General features: G+C 43.5%; 1 protein-coding gene across 4 annotated transcripts in view; it reads left to right on the top strand.

The window, feature by feature from the left end:
• The window catches only part of LOC122561259 (uncharacterized), an 83964-nt gene that overhangs the window by 38373 nt on the left and 25393 nt on the right, over nucleotides 1–20198 (top strand). For all 4 annotated transcript variants that reach the window (XM_043712885.2, XM_087998808.1, XM_087998810.1 and 1 more), the window contains exons 23-42: nucleotides 1735–1797; nucleotides 1945–2013; nucleotides 2701–2745; nucleotides 4069–4095; nucleotides 4764–4817; nucleotides 7751–7786; nucleotides 7920–7955; nucleotides 9021–9083; nucleotides 9658–9693; nucleotides 10340–10393; nucleotides 11969–12007; nucleotides 12303–12374; nucleotides 13000–13050; nucleotides 13339–13398; nucleotides 15014–15064; nucleotides 15685–15726; nucleotides 16576–16647; nucleotides 18702–18761; nucleotides 19297–19359; nucleotides 20113–20181. In XM_043712885.2, the coding sequence (XP_043568820.2) occupies nucleotides 1735–1797; nucleotides 1945–2013; nucleotides 2701–2745; nucleotides 4069–4095; nucleotides 4764–4817; nucleotides 7751–7786; nucleotides 7920–7955; nucleotides 9021–9083; nucleotides 9658–9693; nucleotides 10340–10393; nucleotides 11969–12007; nucleotides 12303–12374; nucleotides 13000–13050; nucleotides 13339–13398; nucleotides 15014–15064; nucleotides 15685–15726; nucleotides 16576–16647; nucleotides 18702–18761; nucleotides 19297–19359; nucleotides 20113–20181 (1062 nt within the window). The remainder of the gene's footprint in view (nucleotides 1–1734; nucleotides 1798–1944; nucleotides 2014–2700; nucleotides 2746–4068; nucleotides 4096–4763; nucleotides 4818–7750; nucleotides 7787–7919; nucleotides 7956–9020; nucleotides 9084–9657; nucleotides 9694–10339; nucleotides 10394–11968; nucleotides 12008–12302; nucleotides 12375–12999; nucleotides 13051–13338; nucleotides 13399–15013; nucleotides 15065–15684; nucleotides 15727–16575; nucleotides 16648–18701; nucleotides 18762–19296; nucleotides 19360–20112; nucleotides 20182–20198) is intronic.

Here is a 20198-nt window from a genome sequence, read left to right on the forward strand (position 1 = left end):
TTAAAAGGGAATGTAAGCTGTGTGGAGGACACAGAGAGGCCACAAAGAGATACAGGCAGGCTGCATGAGTGGGTAACAAGATGGTCGATGGATCATGATGTGAAGCACTTTGAAGTTTTTCATTTTTATAAGTAAAAAAAAGATATAGGCAGGTTATATGAACATAATGTGAAGAAGTTCAAAGTTTTTTTGTATTTTGATAGGAAAAATAAAAAGGCAGAATATTTTTTAAAAGGTGTGAAACTTGTAAGTGCTGATATTAAGAGAGACTTGGGTGTGCTCATGCAAGGAACATTCAAAGTTAATATGCAGGTACTGCAAGCAATTAGAAAGGCAGATGGCTTGTTGGCACTTATTGTAGGGGATTGGGTTGCAGAGAAGAAAAATCTTACTGCAATTATAAAGGCATTTAGGGAAATCACATCTGAATACAATGTGTAGTTTTAGTCTGCACACGTAGGGAAAGATATCCTTGCCTTTGAGGTGTACTGCAAAGTTTCCTGGAATAACGGTTTGTTCTATAATGGGCTGATGGCTTTGCCCTGTAATGAGATGCTGAGTAAATTGAGTAACTATTCCCTGGAGTTGAGAAGAATGATAGGTGATCTCACTGAAACATAGGAGATTCCAATGGGGTTTCACAGGGCAACACTGAAAGGTTGTCTCCCTTTGGTAATCTAAGAGATGGACACAAGTCTCAGTCCTAAATGATCAGCCCCTTTCCTCAGACGGATAGAATATCTTCACTCAAAGCTTTTGATTTTTTGGGATTCTTTATCCAGATGACTGTGGATGCTCCATCATTGAATATATTTAAGGCTGGAATAGACAGACGTTTGGTCTCTCAGGGAATATGCGAAATGGGGAGTGAGTGGGAAAGTGGGGCCCAAGATTAGTTGTGATCGTATTAAATGATGGAGAAGGCTCAATGAACCGATTGGTCCAATTCTGGTTCTATTTATAATGTTATAGAGTCATAGAGTCACACAGCTAGGAAATAGATCCTTCAGTCTGACCATTCCATGCTGACCATAATCCCAAATCAAACTAATCCCATTTGCCTGCACTTGGCCCATATCCCTCCAAACATTCCCTTATATAAATGTCTTTTAAACACTGTAACATCCATCACTTTCTCTAGAAGTTCATTCCACACATGAAGTCCATCTGTGTAAAAGAAATTGCTCCTCATGTCTTTTAAAAATCTTCCTCCTCTTACTTTAAAAATATGTCCGCAATCTTGAAATCCCCCACCCTAGGGAAAGATCACGTGCCATTCATCTTATCTATACCCCTCATTACTTTATAAACCTTGATAAGGTCACCTCTCAACCTCCTACACTCCACTGATAAAAAGTCCCAGCACATCCAGCCTCTCCTTGTAACTCAAACCCTCTTTTCTTATGACCCTATTATTGGCCAAGACAGTCGGTTCTGCTATAACGTGCGTTTCCTCAACACGAATTTGCTGTAAGGGGATTGAAGGATTTTGAACCATTAATCGTAGAAAGTGAACTTTCCTCACCTGTATTGACTATAATGTGATTCTGCTCCCATTGATTTAAATTATGTTGCTATTATGTGATTTTCTAATATTGCGGGATCGCATGGGAATGGAACTATCGTGTTATATCAGAACAGAACGTAATGAGGAACTTTAACAGACAATCTGTGTATGTATTTTAAAATAATTGGGTGATTCATATGACTATTAATGTTAATATTTCTCTACAGGTCCAATGGGCCCTCATGGAGCTCCTGGACATGACGGTCAAAGAGGACCAAAAGGAAACACAGGTAAGAGCCAATTATTGATTACAGCGTTATGAGGATGGAGGAGTTACTGACAGTTGGGAAACAGGGGAAATTTATTGACCAATAGCAAATAGGGGCACTATTGATGAATGATCATTGATCATTGATTTGTTTCTTGTTCACTTTCAGGTGAACCTGGAGAGAAAGGTGCGAAGGGAGCTTCAGGTGATTCTGCGTCATTTGCAAAAGGAGAGCGAGGTAGGAAGATATTTCAGCTGAGGGAGAATAATAATTTATTTTGCTTCTAAATATCTTGATGAGTCCATGACTAAGACTACAGTTCAGTTTGTTACTGGGTCGCTGAAGGCTGTCAGACTGAAATGTGCTGTTACAGCCAAGTCTCTACAGTTAGAGGAACAAGAAATAAACTGAATGGGCTCCCCATGCCTAAATCATACTATCACTATCAGAGCTGGCAATCCCCCGCACTCTCTTCTATTTGTTGGTGCAGAGCCAGAATGCCATAGGGAATGGTTCCAGGACTGTGTGTCTATGACCTCTGTTATTGACTCAGCCAGGGGTCATGTGGTCATTGGGCAATTACGGTTCACACCATTGCCATATTTCATGAATTGACTAGCCCCAAGGTGTTGAGAAATCTGCAGAAATTTCATAGTTTTAGGTGACTTACTGTCTCACTGGCAGTATTATAAATGAAGAATGCAGAGCAATAGAATTGTACTTTGAGAACAAATCAAGAAATGAACCGTATGCATGTCCTCTCTCCCAATAATCCATTTCTTTGGAGTTCCCAATCCTCCTCGTCGAATGTATTCCGATGGTTTTGATTGTTTTTCTTGTTGGGGTAAAAACTCAGGATGTCATGTGATTCTATTCTGTATCAGTGTTTGTGCTCAGTGTAAAACATATTGTTTGTATTTTCAGGCGAACCAGGTCTACCTGGCCCCCCAGGGCTACCAGGAATGAAAGGTAAATGCAGAAGTTTAATTGATCATTCGATCCAGGTGATGCACCTCATGAGAGTGTTTGGAACGCTGTGCAACCAAACCCACCATTTGTAATTTGAAATCTTGTTGTTTGCTACAGAGACAGTTATGTAAAAGATAACCAAATGCAGTACAAAAAGGAGTTAGGAGAAAAGTTACAGACAAATTAAGGAAGTAAAGAGAAACTACAAAAACAGATTACCAAGAAATAGAAAAATAAATAGTGAAATATTCTACAGACAGAAAGTAAATTAACTATCACAACAGATCAGAACTACTGAGGGATCACATGATAAACTCACTGGTAAACAACTGTGAAATGCAGAATATATCAAATAATTGTGTCACCTCCATGTTTACCAGTTTATCTGAACAATTTACTCTTGTAATCATAAAAAGATTCTCGAGAAGGTACAAAAGATGTTGACAAGGATAATACCAGAATTGATTGAGGAAAGGTTTAACAGTTTGGGACTCTTTTCTGAGAGAAGAGAAGATTGGGGATGGGGAAGGGTTTAGAGACCCTTACTTTTATTCAGGAGTTTGGTTCAGCAAAGGTAGGGAAGATGTTTCTATTTGTGGGAAAGACCAAAACTGTAAATGTTAACATGTCACAAAAAGAAATCAGGAGGAAATTCTTTACCCTGAGAGAGCATGAACATGGAACTGGTTGTCATAGAGAGTGATTGAGATGAAGAGTGTCAATTTGGGAAGCTGGATAAACATGTGATGAAAAAAGGGATAGAGGAATATGTTGATGGGGTAAAATGAATGAGGGTTGGTGGCGCCTCTTGTGGAGCTGGTTGTTCTGTGCTTTCTGAATAACTTAATTGTCATTCAAATAGAAACATACTCTACTGCACTGGTTACTTCAGCGTGCCAGGGATCCAGGCTTGATTCCAGTCATGGGCGACTACCTGTATGGAGTTTGCACGTTCTCCCCATATCTGCATGGGTTTCCTCCCACAGTCCAAAGATATGCAGATTTGATAGATTGGCCATGCTAAATTATCCTGTCGTGTCCAGTGATGTGCAAGCTAGATGGACTATCTATGGGAAATGTGGAGTCATGTGGATAGGGTTAGGAGAGTGAATCTGGGTGGGACACTCTTTAGAGGATCGTTTCAGACTTGATGGACACAATGGCCTCTTTCTGCACTATAGGGATTCTGTTATTCACTCAGTGCAGGTACTCTTTGCAAATTTCTGGTCATGTTGAAGTTTCAAAGTTAATTTCCACCAAGCAGCAATTTCTTCAATCTGCCAGTCTCAGTGTGAGCTAACTCAACCTCTTTATTTTTGACAGGTGCCTCTGGACCAGTTGGTCCTCAAGGTAATTAGATTTTCTCATTTTCTGGTAAGAAGTTTTGGCAAGAATCCTGTTTTGTCAGTAAGAATCCTTCAATGCAGCCTGGAGAATGAAAATGGAATTCTGACACAGCAAAATACCAGCTACCATTTGCAGTGTCTCATCGTGGCTATGAATTGTGGAACAGATTCATGCTTTTAATTCTTTGTCTAGATTATCGGTTATGCTTGGTGGAGTTTTTCAGCACAACAGTCATTGTAGCACCAGTTATTCATTCGCTGTAATGAACTTTAGGTCATTTTGAGAATGTGAAAGATCCATTGTAAATACAAGTTCCTCTTTCTTTTGTGAGAAAGTTTGGTTCAATAACAACAACCTCTGCAACATTTTATGTTGCCTTTCAAATAGACCATCCCTTTTAGCCTGGAGCTACCTAAGTAGGTGTGGGTCAAGGAAGTGTCTACCATGATCCATAAACTTTCAATGAGAAGTCTGTGTCTCTACCATAGAGACTTGACTCCAGCTTCTCACTGTGTGGTGTCTCAGCGCGAATCTAACTCTGTAACATTGCACAGATCTGTCACTTCCTAGAAACTGAGGAAGTTGAGAAGTGAGAATCTAGCAGGAGAAGAATGTGGGTGAAATTATTTGTAATTTGTGATCATTAATCCAAGATTATTCTCTCTCTGTAGGTCCTCCAGGATCTTCAGGGTTCAAAGGTGACATTGGACATCCAGGTCCTAAAGGTAAGCCCTCAGGAGCATCCAATTACTGATATGTTAACGAGATGGGAATGGTTTATTTATGAATGAACAAGGAAGATTCTAAAGGTAAAATATCACCTGTAAGAAAATAACTTCAAACTTAGTAAATGACTGCTTGCAGAATGTTTCTATCATAATTCCTCCAAAATTGCTCATTGTTGAAATCCACAAGTTCAAACTAACCATGTGAAAGACCATTTGAAAAACATTCACTGTGCCAAATGCACTAACACATCCTTTATTATTTTACAGAAATGCTTTTTAATTTATACCATGCCCACCTGAACTCCATTCACAGACCAGCAAAATTTAGTCTTGTCAGCAATGCTTATGTTCCATTAAAGAATTTTTAAAATGCCTTTAGTTAGACTCCACTGGAAGGATTGTGTCCAATTTTGGTCCCCACACTTAGAAAGGATGCCGAGGCATTAGAGCAAGTGCAGAGGAGATTTACCATTTATCACAGAGTCATAGAGTTCTACAGTACAGGAAAAGGCCCTTTGACCATTCGAGAATGTGCTGTTCAAAAACAACCACCTATTCTCATCCCATTTTCTAGCACTTGATTCATGGCCTTGGCATCACAAGTACACATCTAAATATTTCGTAAACGTTATGAGGGTTTCTGCTTCTGCCATCTTTACAGTCAGTGAGTCAACATCCTGGCAATACGCTCTGCACCCTCCTCAGTGCAATCACATCCTTCCTCTAATGTGGATTCCAGAACTGCAGAACTGTAGCCTGACCAATATTTTACTTAGCTTCAGCATAACATTCCTGCTCTTAAACTATGCCTCAGCAAATATTGACAAGTATTCCATATGCCTTGTTAACCACTTTATCCAACTGTCCTGCTACCTTAAGAGACTGGTGGACAACCATACCAAGGCCTATTTTGATCCTTGGTCCTTCTCAGGGTCCCAGGTATTCCCTTACCTTGTTTGTCCTGCCCAAATTGCCTCACAGCGCCAGGGACCCGGGTTCAATTCCCACCTCGGGCAACTGTCTATGCGGAGTTTGCACATTCTCCCTGTGTCTGCGTGGGTTTCCTTTGGGTGCTCCGGTTTTCTCCCACAGTCCAAAGATGTGCAGGCCAGGTGAATTGGCCATGCTAAATTGCCCGTAGTGATAGGTGCATTAGTCAGGAGTAAATGTAGGGGAATGGGTCTGGGTGGGTTGCTCTTCGGAGGGTCGGTGTGGATTTGTTGGGCCGAAGGGCTTGTTTCCACACTGTAGGGAATCTAATCTAATCATCAAATGCATCACCTCTCACTTATATGGATTGAATTCCATTTGCCACTGATTAACTCATCTCACCAGCCTGTCTATATCTTCCTGTAATCCATGACTATTTACCACCCCACAAACTTTCATGTGTCATCCACAAACTTATTGAGCAACCCTCCTAATCATTTATATACAGTATATCACAGACGGCAAAGGTCCCAACACTGATCCCTGTGGAAGCCCCCAGAACACAAACTTTCAATTGCAAAAATAACCCTTAGCCATCATGCTCTGCTTCCTGCCACTCAGCCAATTCTGGATCCAATTAGTCAAATTTCTTTGGATTCCCCCGGTCTCTTACCTTTGCTATCACTCTCCCATGTGGGACATTATCAAAAGCTTTGCTGGAATCCAAGTAGACATTGTTGAATACATTGTCCTTATCTACACCCCTGCTTACCTCATGGAAAAATTCAGTCAAGTTGGTCAGACGTGACTTACCCCCAACAAAACTGTGCTGTTTTTGACTAATCCCTGCCTCTCCAAGTGCAGATTAGAACTGTACCTCAGAATCGCTTACAATGCCACTGAGGTTAGGCTGACAGGCCTGTAGTTTGCTAGTTTATCCATTGATCCCTTCTTGAATGAAGATACCACATCGGCTGTTCTCCAGTCCTCTGGCACCTCTTGTAGGCAGAGAGAAATTGAAAATTATTACCAGTCCCCCTTCCATTTCCTCCCTTGCTTCACACACAAGCTCAGGATATATTTCATCCGGGCCTAGAAATGTATCTACTTTCAAACTCACCAGACCACACATAACCTCCTGTGCTAATTTCTTTAATTATATCACAGTCCTTCTCCCTGATTTCTATATCCACATCATGCTACTCACTGGTGAACACTGATAGAAAATGTTAATTTAGGACCCTTTGGCTGTATGCATGAAATACCCCAGTGGTGCTTAACAATCTTTCCCTAGTTGATCTTTTATCCTTAATGTACATGTAAAGTAACTTAGCATTTTCCTTTATTTTACCTGTCATTATTCCTTCATGTTCCTTTCTTGCTCTCCTAATTTCCTTTTTAAGTTTCCCCTTGCACATTCTATACTCCTCTCGGGCTTCTGCTATTTTGAACCCTCAATATGTTCCATAAGTCTCCCTTATGTGGAGAGACTGAAGAAGCTCGGATTGTTCTCCTTTGAGCAGAGAAGGTGACGGAGGTGTTCAAAACCACAAAGGGTTTTGAAGTGTGGAATTGTTGGAAGGTTGAACACCTGGGAACAGATTTCAAGAGGAAATTGGATAAATGTTTGAAAGAAGAAAAATTGGCATAACACTGGGGAATAAATTGGGAAAGTTGGGCTGAATGGGTAGTTTGTTGAATGAATGGCCTTCTCCTGCATTGTAACATTTGATAATCACACAGGTCGATGCATCACATCACATCACATCACATCAATGTTATGTTTTCCTCAGAGCATGTCTTGTAATGGCAAACCACAGGGAGAGAGGCCTATTTCCCTCTTGCTCATTTTCTGATGTCAAAAATGCAACTTTTATTGAAGGTCCCCTGTTTCTCTGATACCTGCGTCATTCCGTCCATTACATAGTGGCACTTGTTGTATTGACGCATTTGTAGCCATTTCGTGACACCTTCAACATACCTTTTTCCTTTCCTCCCAGGTGAAAAAGGATTGAGTGGCATTCCCGGGCCTAAAGGTAATGTTACAGTAATGAATGCTTTTCAGGCCATTGACTTTCACTGATTGTATTCCAATACTGAGCCTCAATCTCAGGCCTATATTCTTGACGATTTTTGTTTTATAATTATTCTCTTGTGTTGCTGTTTCAGGTGATATGGGAGAGAGGGGTTCTCGTGGTTTACAGGGTAAGCAGCTCTTTTTTTAACAGGGAAACATTCATTACGAAACACAGAAAGTAGTGAACCCAATAACAAAAATGGAAATCACTGAAGAAACTCAGCAGGTCCAGCAGCATCTATTGAGAGAAAGCAGGGTTGATGTTTCGACTCCAGTATGACGCATCTTCTGAAGAAGAGTTAAATCTGTTTTCTCTACAGAGATGCTGTCAGAACTGCTGAATTGCTGTAGCAATTTCTGTTTTTGTTTCAGATTTCCAATGTTTGTAGTTCTTTCTTTTATTGTAATGAACTCAATGAGGTGGCTTTGCCCACAGTGTTTCCGAACAGTAATGAAACTTTGCTAAAGCCTTGAAATGCTCTTGAGCCATGAATATGATGATGTCAGATTCCATTGCCAGGCAAGGCTTTGAGCTGGTGTGAATTAACGGGACAGAGGTTGAGATGCTTCAACAGAAGTCCAACTCCCACATGTAACAGGAACACAATTGTGCGGTGACCTCCCCTCCTGATACTGATCTTGAGGTTGATGTGTTAGGGATCTGCTGTGAGCAAGGTCGGGAACACTGATTGGACGTATTGATCATGTCTGACCTTGTTATTGGTCACTTGGTACCTTGTCCTCCTAATGCATTACTTACACAGCCAATTAGAAAATGAATGGACTCAGTTCTCCAGGTGGATGATTCCCGACTGCCAAGAAATCCAACAACTTCTGCAATACTTTTATAACCAATAGAAGAAAAACTACAAATGATAACAATAATATAATTTATCTCTGACTGGCCTGTGTCCACAATAGATTTATTTCCTCTGGGGATGGATCAGTGCAATCACAAAGAGAGAATTTTTTAAATTCTGGGATTCCAGCACAACATAGGGGAATTGTGCTGTTGGGCTGTAGCATCAACATTTATTCTCTGTGCTCTGAGTGAGCCTCTGTGTCTGGAACTTCTCTCTCTCTCCCAGTCCAAAGTGATCCTGACAATTGAGGAGGGCCTCATACAATCGGAGCAAGAGCAAAGTCAGACAATCTACATCCACATTAACCGCCCTTTCCTGGATTTCCTGCAGGTGAACCAGGTCCTCGGGGACAGCCCGGTGTCGCAGGAGAACCAGGGCAGAAGGGATCAACCGGTGAGTGATCGGGCCACATCCTCCACATTCTCAATTTACTCAAACTCTCACTCCTTCCTTCCTTTACCCACTGCCAGTCTCTCTCAGTTATTCACCACCTAACAGTTGTGAAAGCCCTCTGTAATAATTACCACTTTATTTACCTCAACTTCCCTCCTCTTCTTCCTCCTTTTTCATCCTTGGCGTGCTCCTGTCTGATGCCCTGACATCTTAGCTACTGTTCCGAATAGAAGAAAGAGCACTGTGATCTCTACTGCGGATACGAAATCCTGCCTCTCTGACTATGACAGTGTTGGGGTGTCTGAGTTACAATGTCAGAGTCGACAGAGATTGTCTGTGTGACCGCTACCCATTCAGGCTGATCCTGGGGTTAGTGGCCCACTACCAGGGAACAGTATGCACTGAACATGTGTTGGGGATACAAGGGAGTTCTGGGGAGTGGGGGAGGTGGTGTTGGGGATTATTGGGTGATTTTGGTGGGAGACTTTGGGAGTTTTGGGGAACTGGGGGTCCTGGGAATTGCAGGCGGTAACTGCGTTATGAACTTCTCAATTCTCCTCTGTTCCTTTCTCAGGTTCTCAAGGAGCCGATGGTCACCGTGGACTCCGAGGTAAATGCCCCTGATGGGTAGAGGGGGCTTCAGTGAGGGAGGAGGAACAAAGCAGTGTAGGGGAGGGAGGTGAGGGAGCATGGAGCAAGGATATTGGAATGAGTCAGGTGGGGGAGTCGGGTGAGTGAGGGAGGGGGAGTCGAGTGAGTGGGAGGGGGGAGTTGGGTGAATGATGGATGGGGATTGGGCTGAGTAAGAGAGGGGGAGTGGGGTGAGTGAGGTGGGGGAGGGGGTTGGGTGAATGGGGGAGGAGGTTTAGAGTAATAGGGGAAGGGGAGGGAATTGGGTGAGGGGAAGTCAGGTAAGTGGGAGAGGGGAATTGAGGTGAGTGAGAGAGGGGAATTGGGGTGAGTGAGGAAGGGGGAGTCAGGTGAGTGAGGGAGGGGGAATCAGGTGAATGAGGGAGGGGGTTTGGGGTGAGTGGGGTGAGGGAGTTGGGTGAGTGGGGGAGGGGGAGTCGTGTGCGTGGGGTTTGAATGAGGGAAGAAATCTCTTGGAGGTGGAGTGGAGGAGGGGTATTGGGATAAGGGAATAGATGATGGGGAGGAGAGATGAATCTGCCAGGAAGGGGTAAGTGGACAATAGGTGAAGAGGCAGTTTGGGGTATGGGTAAATGATTAATTAATCTCTTATTTTTTGCCATCAGGTGAACCGGGAGTTCGAGGTTTACCAGGATTACCAGGAACTGCTGGCCCTCCTGGTGAGTGACAGAAGCTGCATTATAGAGTATCCAGTTAGGGGGCCCTTCCCAAACACCAAGTGCCAATGCACAGTCTGATCAACTGAATGAACATCGGCAAGGCAACTGAACCTTGTCACCCGGTATCCTGCTCTGAGTTATTCAGCTGCTAACGGCAATGGAAAGGTGGCCTCCAGTGTGAGGTCACAAAGTAAAAAGAGGCTTGTCAATTCTATCGCACCAACCTGACCTCGGGATGTCTAAAAGCGCTTTACAACAAATTAAGCACCTTAAACAGTATTGACTATTTTATAGACAAATGGAGCACTCATCTTGAGCACAGCAAATCCAATAGTAGTAAGGTAATGACTAGTTGATCTGTTTATGGTAAAAGCTGTATACTGCCCAGTACATGGGATTGTTGACTGCTACCTCAGAGGTCGGACAGGAGCTCTTGTGAAGGCCTCAGTTGAAAGTTGCCCTATGTCACAACATGGCACTCACTCAGTACTGACCCTCTGATAGTGCCGCACTCTCTCAGTACTGACCCTCTGACAGTGCCACACTCCCTCAGTACTGACCCTCTGACAGTGTTGCACTCCCTCAGTACTGACCCTCTGACAGTGCTGCACTCCCTCAGTACTGACCCTCTGACAGTGCCGCACTCTCTCAGTACTGACCCTCTGACAGTGCCGCACTCTCTCAGTACTGACCCTCTGATAGTGCCGCACTCTCTCAGTACTGACCTTCTGACAGTGTCGCACTCTCTCAGTACTGACCCTCTGACAGTGCCGCACTCCCTCAGTACTGACCCTCTGACAGTGTTGCACTCCCTCAGTACTGACCCTCTGACAGTGCCGCACTCCCTCAGTACTGACCCTCTGACAGTGCCGCACTCCCTCAGTATTGACCCTCTGACAGTGCCGCACTCTCTCAGTACTGACCCTCTGACAGTGCTGCACTCCCTCAGTACTGACCCTTTGACAGTGCCGCACTTTCTCAGTACTGACCCTCCGACAGTGCAGCATTCTCTCAGTACTGACCCTCTGACAGTGCTGCACTCCCTCAGTACTGACCCTCTGACAGTGCCGCACTCTCTCAGTACTGACCCTCCAACAGTGCCGCACTCCCTCAGTACTGACCCTCCGACAGTGCCGCACTCTCTCAGTACTGACCCTCTGACAGTGCAGCACTCCCTCAGTACTGACCCTCTGACAGTGTTGCACTCCCTCAGTACTGACCCTCTGACAGTGCCGCACTCCCTCAGTACTGACCCTCTGACAGTGCCGCACTCTCTCAGTACTGACCCTCCGACAGTGCTGCACTCTCTCAGTACTGACCCTCTGACAGTGCTGTACTCCCTCAGTACTGACCCTCTGACAGTGCAGTATTCCCTCAGTACTGACCCTCTGACAGTGTGGCACTCCCTTAGTGCAACACTTCCTCACTACTGCATTTAGTGCGAGTACTAGATTAGAGTGTCACATCTCTGAGCTGGGACTTCAATCTGCAATTCTCAATGAGACGATTGATTAGAGTAGTCGAGCTGTTATGTTGGATATTTATAATGTTCTAAATGTTGACTTTTTGTTACAGGTCAACCAGGTGCACCAGGAAAGGTCATTAACTATGGTGGTGAGTGGATTAGTGATTCATTCATTCATTCACTTAGAACTTAACACCAGGATGCCTTTCTGCCCTTTGTACCTGTTATATTGGAACAGCAGGAGGTCATTCAGCCCCTTGAACCTATTATAGCTTAACACAAAAGACCATTCAGTCCTCCAAACCTGTTCTGCTATTCCATGTGATCATGTTTGATCTGTGATTTCAGCTAACATATTTGCCTTGCCCAGATGTGTTTAGGGCATCAAATATTGTTTGGTTGTCTCTAGGGAGGTTAAACCTTTTCAATGTCACTCTTTCCCAGGGTCAAATGGAAAACCAGTTGTACAGGGACCACCAGGACCTCCTGGACCACCGGGAGCCCCAGGACAATCAGGTACACATTCAATATGAACGGCTGACAATAAATACTCCTCTTCCATTGCCAGCTCATGTCAGAAAGCTGTAGGACCTTTTGGAGACTCTGCTAACATTTAACCCAAGGAACGAGGACACAGAGTTCAACACACACCATTCATACCATCTTGATTGTGCAACGTTTATCAGGGCTTAACATTCAGACTCTTGTGTTGGGAATGCAAAGCAAGAACTTTACATGATACCTAACCCCATGTTGTTCTGTTCTGAGAGGATTCAATGAGTTGGAAAACTTCCAGTTCATCGTTCTTGCTCTCTGTCTGGGTTAATGCTCTTTCCCCTCTCATTGCTTTTCCTCTGTCTGTTTTTCTCTTCCTTTTGCTCATCTCCTCTTCCTGTCCTGTTTCTGACAGTGTTATTGTACAAGACAAAAGGCAGTGAGGAAGCCTTTTCTGATCCATCAAACCGAGAGAAATTTGAGAGAAAGTATTAATATTCATGATATCTACATGGTGTCTTGATTGTTCTTTTTGCCTCCATGACTCATTGCCTCCCTTGCTTTCACTTTCTCTTGATCTGTCTGATACATTTATTTTAACATGGAACCGAGCTAAACCTGTGTTACTCTGTGCCCTATCTCACAGGCGAGAGTATTGCTGGACCCCCAGGACCACCAGGACCTGCAGGTCCTAAAGGTGAGCACATTATTTTTGTCTGAATGACAAGAAGTGGCAAATGGCTGAGCTCTTCTTTCTGGAGAGTCTGGGTCTTCACTCTGGGGGAGGATATGGAGGTGGGGAGAAATAAATTGGGGAGCTGAGGGGCAGAGGAGGATAACTGAGAAGTGTGTATGGGTCTGGGGCGTCAGGGAAGGGAAGAGGTGGAGGAATGAGGGATGCACAGCAGAGGGTAGCTGAGTGTTCTTTATCAATTGGTAATCAATATCAATCCGTGCCTGATGATATTTCCACTCTGTTTGTCAGGGGCCTCGGTCGAAGGACCTCGGGGACCACCTGGACTGCCCGGTGCTGCTGGTATTCCAGGTGAGTGTTTGACATGATTGTGTTTCAGAGTGTTCGATAGGAACCGTTCTGGAGACGGTGTGTCCTAGTTGGGACAGTTTATGTTGACTCAGGAGTTGTAGCCATCTATTATCATGAGCCAATCTTTAGGGTTCACCAGATGTTTAATCAATCTGTAAATCCAACTAACAAAGGATAGAAAAATCTGATCTACAGCCAGTTTGCTCAGAGCAAGGTCCAACAGAATACAATAAGGTAATGATCAGACAATGTATTAATTGATCATGGTTGTGGGAGGAATCTTCATAGTTTACCAGAATAATTCTCTTTTTTTTGGGAGTTACATAAATAACAGGCCTGCCTCCGATAGACGTTACAGCACAGCACAACTTCAATTCTGACCTCCAATACTGCAGCACTCCCTCAGTATTGACCCTCTGACAGTGCAGCACTCCCTCAGTACTGACCCTCTGACAGTGCAGCACTCCCTCAGTACTGACCGTCTGACAATGCGGCACTCCCTCAGTATTGACCCTCTGACAGTGCAGCACTTCCTCAGTACTGACCCTCTGACAATGCAGCATTCCCTCAGTACTGACCCTCTGACAGTGCAGTATTCCCTTTGAACCAGTAATGATTTTGTCAGTTGGATTATGTACTGTGTTGCGACTTGAAACTCTGACCTTTTGACTCACTGAGAGCGAAGCCCATTTATTCTGACAATATACAAACCTCACTGAATTTCTAGCTCAGGTTGTTTTACCTGATACAGTTATGAAAGCTGAGAGATGTTCTCCTCTTGGAGAACCTCCAATCCATCTTCTCCAGTCTACCTGATGGTATACCTAGGGACCTGGAAGAGGTGCGTCTCTGCTCAGTTCCAGAATCTGATTGGCATCTCAGCAAAGAGATGTTGGATATCACATCTAAGAACAGCCAGTTCAGCTGGCAGAGATTCCCATCAATGTGGGTTTGACATGAACAACTCAGTCAGAAACTGTCCTGTAAGTCCCATGAGCAGAGCACAGCTCAGGATTAAACAGTCACAGAGCTTTCAGCAGCAACTGAGTACTGACCATCTGAGGTGAATGATACAGGAATTGATTTGGAGATGCTGGTGTTGGACTGGGTGTACAAGGTTAAAAATCACACAACACCAGGTTATAGTCCAACAGGTTTAATTGGAAGCACTAGCTTTCGGAGCGTCGCTCCTTCAACCACCTGACGAAAGAGCAGCGCTCCGAAAGCTAGTGCTTCCAATTAAACCTGTTGGACTATTATCTGGTGTTGTATGTGATATTTGACTTGACATAGGAATTGTTGTAGGAATGGCCTCATGACATTTCCCAGTTATGTGATTGTTCACTCCCTGCTAAGTGGCTCCTCAAGATGACACCATGAATACTCCTCACTCACCTCTCACTCTACCTACTCCTCTAGCAGCAAGTAGTGATGTTTCAACAGACCATGGAGGTAATCATTCAGTACCCAACTCACAGGCTCTTACCCTCGATATAGAATTAGGTACTCACAGCTGTTTAATGTAACAAGCCTGTGGATAACATTCAAGTTACTATTTAACAGGAGAGTGTGAAATTGATTGAACATTTCTGATCAAACCTGCTGTTTGTAACAGGGCCTCGATTACCTGGACCAGCTGGACCCCCAGGACCTCCTGGACCTCGAGGTAACCACATGACATTCATTCTAATTTTACTGAAAATACTGGAGCAACTCAGTGGGTTTGGCAGCATCCATGGAGAGTGTCCAGAATTAGACTTCTTTGGAACTCAGAATGACTCAAAATATTAACCGTATCTCTCTCCACAAAAGCTGCCAGACCTGCTGAGTTTCTCAAACATTTTCTGTTTTCATTTCATTTCAGTTCTTCAGCATCCACAGCATTTTGTTACTGTTAGTAATCTGTTTGTTCGAGCTACAGGTTTCACTGGGATATATTGGAGTGTTACAGTGAGGGGTGTGGGGTACATCATAGTGTTACATGAGGGGTGTGGGGTAAAACAGAGTGTTACGGTGAGGGGTGAGGGGTATATCGGAGTGTTACAATAACAGGTGCAGTACACATCAGCGTGTTTACAATAAGGGGTGAGGGGTATATCAAAGTGTAATAGTGAGGAGTGCTGGGGATATCAGTATTACTGTGTGGTGTGTTGGATATATCAGAGTGTTACTGTGAAGGGTGCAGCGTTTTTCAGAATATTACAGGGAGGGATGTGATTATATATCAGTGTTACAGTGTAACATTGGAAACTGTTATGCTTATGGATTCCCTATTTCCTTGTACAGGTGAAGCTGGTCAACCAGGATTACCTGGTGCATCTGGCCGTGGTAAGTGTCACTCTGGCCATGTCCACATGTAAATCACCATCATAACCAGAAGGAATAAGAGCAGGCATGGACCACATGGCACCTTCTGTCTGTTCCACCATTCAGTTGAATCATGGCTAATCTTAGGCTACGACTCCATTTTTCTATTCCCTCCCCATATCCACTGATTCCCTGAGGCACCAAAAATCTGTATCCTTCACTCTTAAGTATATCCAACAATGAAGCATTAACAACTGCTGTGGGGGAGAGGATTCTGTAGATTCACCATCCACTGACTGAAGCCATTTATCATCTCAGTACTGAATGATCAGCCCTAGATCGCTGTTTTCTAGGCTCCCTGACCATCCAAGAACAACCTATCAGCGTTGACCCTGTCAATCCCCTTCAGAACACTAAACAATGCAATTGCCTCTCATTCTTCGAAACTTAAGGGAATATACAGCCAATTTACTCTCCTATTGCATTCATGTGACCATTGTCTGTTCCCTGGGAATAATTTTGTCCTCAACCTCAGACCAGTTTCCAAACGGGATCATTGATTGCAGATGGATTGGTGAGAGCTCCATCGAGGTGGATTTTCCCAGCAGCAGCTTGGATATTCTGCCCAGGTGCCCTGGACCCCAGCCGACTTGGTCAGGGGTCATTGTAGAAATTGGGGCATCTGGAACGATTGCTGCATGATGGGAATGATGTGTCAGTGGATACGCCTTATACATGAACATCTTTCCAGGGGACTGGAGGAGTTGCACTGATGTCTCCCTGAGCCCTTTCCAATAGTAACGGTGGGGTCTCTGTCTTCTCAACAGCGATAGTTTAACCTCACTCACTTCCTCTGTTCTGACTCAACAGGTGATTCATACATTCCTGGCCCCCCAGGACCACCAGGACCCCCTGGACTCCCTGGAAGGAAAGGTGACAGAGGTCAGTCTGCAGATTGAAATACGGTTCTTCAAATTCACTGGTGGTGTGTGACAAAACCAACTTCCCCTCCTGAGTCAGAAATGTACTGGAGGGAGGCAGGAGCCTGTGTGGTGATTGGTGATGGTGTCAATGAGAGGGGAGGGTGGCTAGTTTTAGGATAAACTCCAGCAATGTAACTCTGGTGCGTTACATTATATTTGCGCTGAGGAAGTGATGGTGAGCTGTCTCTTAAATCTCATTTGTCGGAGATTTGATACAAACTGAGTGGCTTGCAAGGTTGTCTCACAGGGCATTGAAGGGTAACCATGTTAATGTGGCACTGGGATCATCTCAAGGCCTAGACTGGGCAAGGACAACAGATTTCTTTCCCTGAAGGGCATTCACGATCCTATTGGCTTTTTAATGACAATCTGTCAGCTTTGTGGTAACTTTCACTGAGCCCAGCCTTATTGTCAGCATTAAAATGAGAAGTAAATTCAAGTTCTCAAACGGCTATTGTGAGATTTGAACCAGGTTAAGGTCCAACAGGTTTAATTGGAAGCACTAGCTTTCGGAGCACTGCTCCTTCATCAGGTGATTGTGGAGAATAATATTGTGAGACACATAATTTATAGCAAAAGTGAACTGTTTTGAATTGATTTGATACTGATTTGAACTGTTCGTGTCTCATTATTAGCTCCATAACAGAACCTCCCGTACTATCAACCCATATTTCAGACATACACAGTGTTATGTTACAATACTGCTGGGGGTCATTAATACTTAAAAGAGAAATCAAATACCTTGTTTTAACTAATAGAACTATGCTAGAAAATTAAACATTTTAGAGAAACCACAAACTTTATGCAGAAGACTTGAATAGAACAAACAAAATCAACCTTACAACTAAAGTGGTCAGTTTTCTTACTTATATCCCCTAAGAATTCCTAAGACAATTATAAAGTTATTCACTTGCATAGGTACCATCCATAAGTGGGCTGCATTCATCTGTAAAATTTTCCTGAGCTACAAGTATTCTCAGAGGTTAAACCTTTATTTAAGCTCTCTTAACTATGGACACCCTAGTCCCTTGCTCTCATCATTTTTCCAATACTTCTCAGATAATCCAGCTGATTACTTTCTATTTAAAAAGACCATGAGGACCACAGTTGTTTCTTCAATAAGTTCCAAACCAGGCAGTCCTCCAGCTTCTGGTCTCCCACAAGATTCAAACTGGGATTGAGCTTCATCTATACTCCACATGATAAATGGTCAAGTTAATGTTTTACTCTGTTTATAGTACAGGTGTAGCCAGCTATCGTTCACACTGACTAATTCTTCTCAGTGAGCTGCAAACTGTACAAGGTTTAAACTGGAACTCGAAACTCTCAGCAAAAAGATCCTTAAAAATCTGGAGAACTCCCTCAGCGTTCCCTCTCTCGCCTCCACCAGTCTTAATGAGACAGGATCTGCTTTGGGTCTAAAGTTACCTTTTGGTTAATTGCCTTTTATTTACAATTACTTCTTTGATTGAATGCAGTAAGTAGATTTTATAACCTTACAGGGTTTACTGCGTGCTTTCAAATTAACTTAGCCTTAACTCCTTAAATATAAGCATCTTTCTGGATTGTCCTTACTACAAGGATTGCAGATAACAGTCTCCTGTACTTTAGGTAATAAGCCCACTGGCAATTTTATGAACTTACTTTGATAGCTGTTAGCCTTTTGTAGTAACATGACCCCAAACCTTGTCTAATAGGCTTCAAGCTTGCTTTAATTGCATTTATACCATTTCCTATATTTAATCTCCAATACCTAAAACTAAGAAATTGTACACCATAAGACATGAACCATAAACTAGATTTTCACATTGCCAGTTACATCTCTTTCATACATTGACACTCCACAGACCTCGCCAAAGTGGAATTAAGTCCTTGTTTCAGAGGTTAATGCTCATTAAAAGGGGTGCTTTGCACCAAGGGATGTGACATCACCCAGTTTCCACATCACTCCCCATAAACATGTTGCAGAACAATCAGTCCCGCTCTCATTCTCTCATCTCCTTGTGTTGCCAGGTGACAGAGGAGACGTTGGAATTCCAGGGGCTCCAGGTATTCCTGGAAGATCTTCACGAGGTAGGAATATTGTTCACTCATATTCTGCTCAGTGCTCCCTGGATTTCTGTCCACGATTGCGTGTGAAGTCCATAACTGGGCCGCAGGTGTCAGCTGTGGAGTGGTGCTAGTTATGACCACAGTTCCTGAATTGTGCTGTGATTGATTAGAGGGCTGTTTTAACTGGGATCACTGTATCCAGTTTGGAATGAGAACATCAGCCACTGATTCCTGCGAGGACAGGAAATGCGCAAAGAACTTTTTCCACAGTTTCTTCATCATCTTTGGTAGTAAAGTATTGCTTAACAGCTTCTGAAATATTGTAATGCAGGAAACGAGAGTTCATTTGAACACAACAAGACCTTACAAGCAGTGATGTGAGCATTTCCAAGATTGTCTGGATCTTCAAGGTTGGGGTTCGAGAAATTATAGTTGAAAAGCTAATTCTCAGTCAGTGTATGCGGGGCCTGAAAGGGATACAGGGATTATCGAATGGGTTATAATTATGGTTTGGTGCTCACAGTGTTACTCATTACCTGTATCTATCTATTCCCAGTTACGTCAACTGAAGGAGGCCTTCAAGGACCCCCTGGACCTCCTGGCCCACCAGGACCACAAGGTGAGATTAGTCAGAAGGAATTATTTGTCGTACCCCTCAGTATGAATAGTTGTTGCATAGTACAGAATACTGCTGTGAAAGACACCTTTTGCCAAAGATTTTTGTCTTAGATCTTCAGGACAATTTGCAAGAAATGTCAAAGTAAAGGGAAAACAACATTTATAGTTGAGTGCTCTGATTGGTTGGCACGTGGACTCTGGTTGAGGTGTGGCCATGAAAAATGTATCATTTAATAAGGAATGGTGGTTAACTGTTAAACATTAATTAAACTTTAAAGTGGCCAATGTCTCTATGGTGCCTCCTGAACAGTCGGAGTGTGTTAAATTTAACTTCACCTGGGAAAATTCCTGGTCTCAATCGGAGCCCCACAGCTCCTAGCTTCTCTGATGAGGACACCCTCTTGTGGCACAGTAGCATTGTCCCTACCCCTGGACCTGGAGGCACAGATTCAAATCCCCCCTGCACCAGAGGTGTGTACTAACATCTCTGAACAGGTTGATTAGAAAAGTAGGTTAAAATAAAAGGGAATATAGCATCTGTGATGAGCCAGTGTATCATCCTGAAGCCTATGGGCAGACTCAATGTAAGGAAGCTTTGATATGTGTTAGTTAGAGACAGAAAAATTGCAGATGCTGGAATCCTGCTTGTCTACCTTGATATCTATTAGAGTCATTTCAGTGTACCATACTGTGACCTATAGTCAGTACATCCAGCCTGCTTTTCTGCCTCTTTAACCACTCCTGCACTCTACAGGACCTCCAGGAGAATCCGGATCGACCTCCAGGACTAACGTTAGACAGACAGTGATGGAATACCTCCAGAGTGAGTATTCGTTGTAA

This window comes from Chiloscyllium plagiosum, unplaced genomic scaffold (assembly GCF_037043375.1).
Source record: "Chiloscyllium plagiosum isolate Xiang-an unplaced genomic scaffold, Cpla_swu_hap1 HiC_scaffold_22, whole genome shotgun sequence".
Taxonomy (NCBI): Eukaryota; Metazoa; Chordata; class Chondrichthyes; order Orectolobiformes; family Hemiscylliidae; genus Chiloscyllium; species Chiloscyllium plagiosum.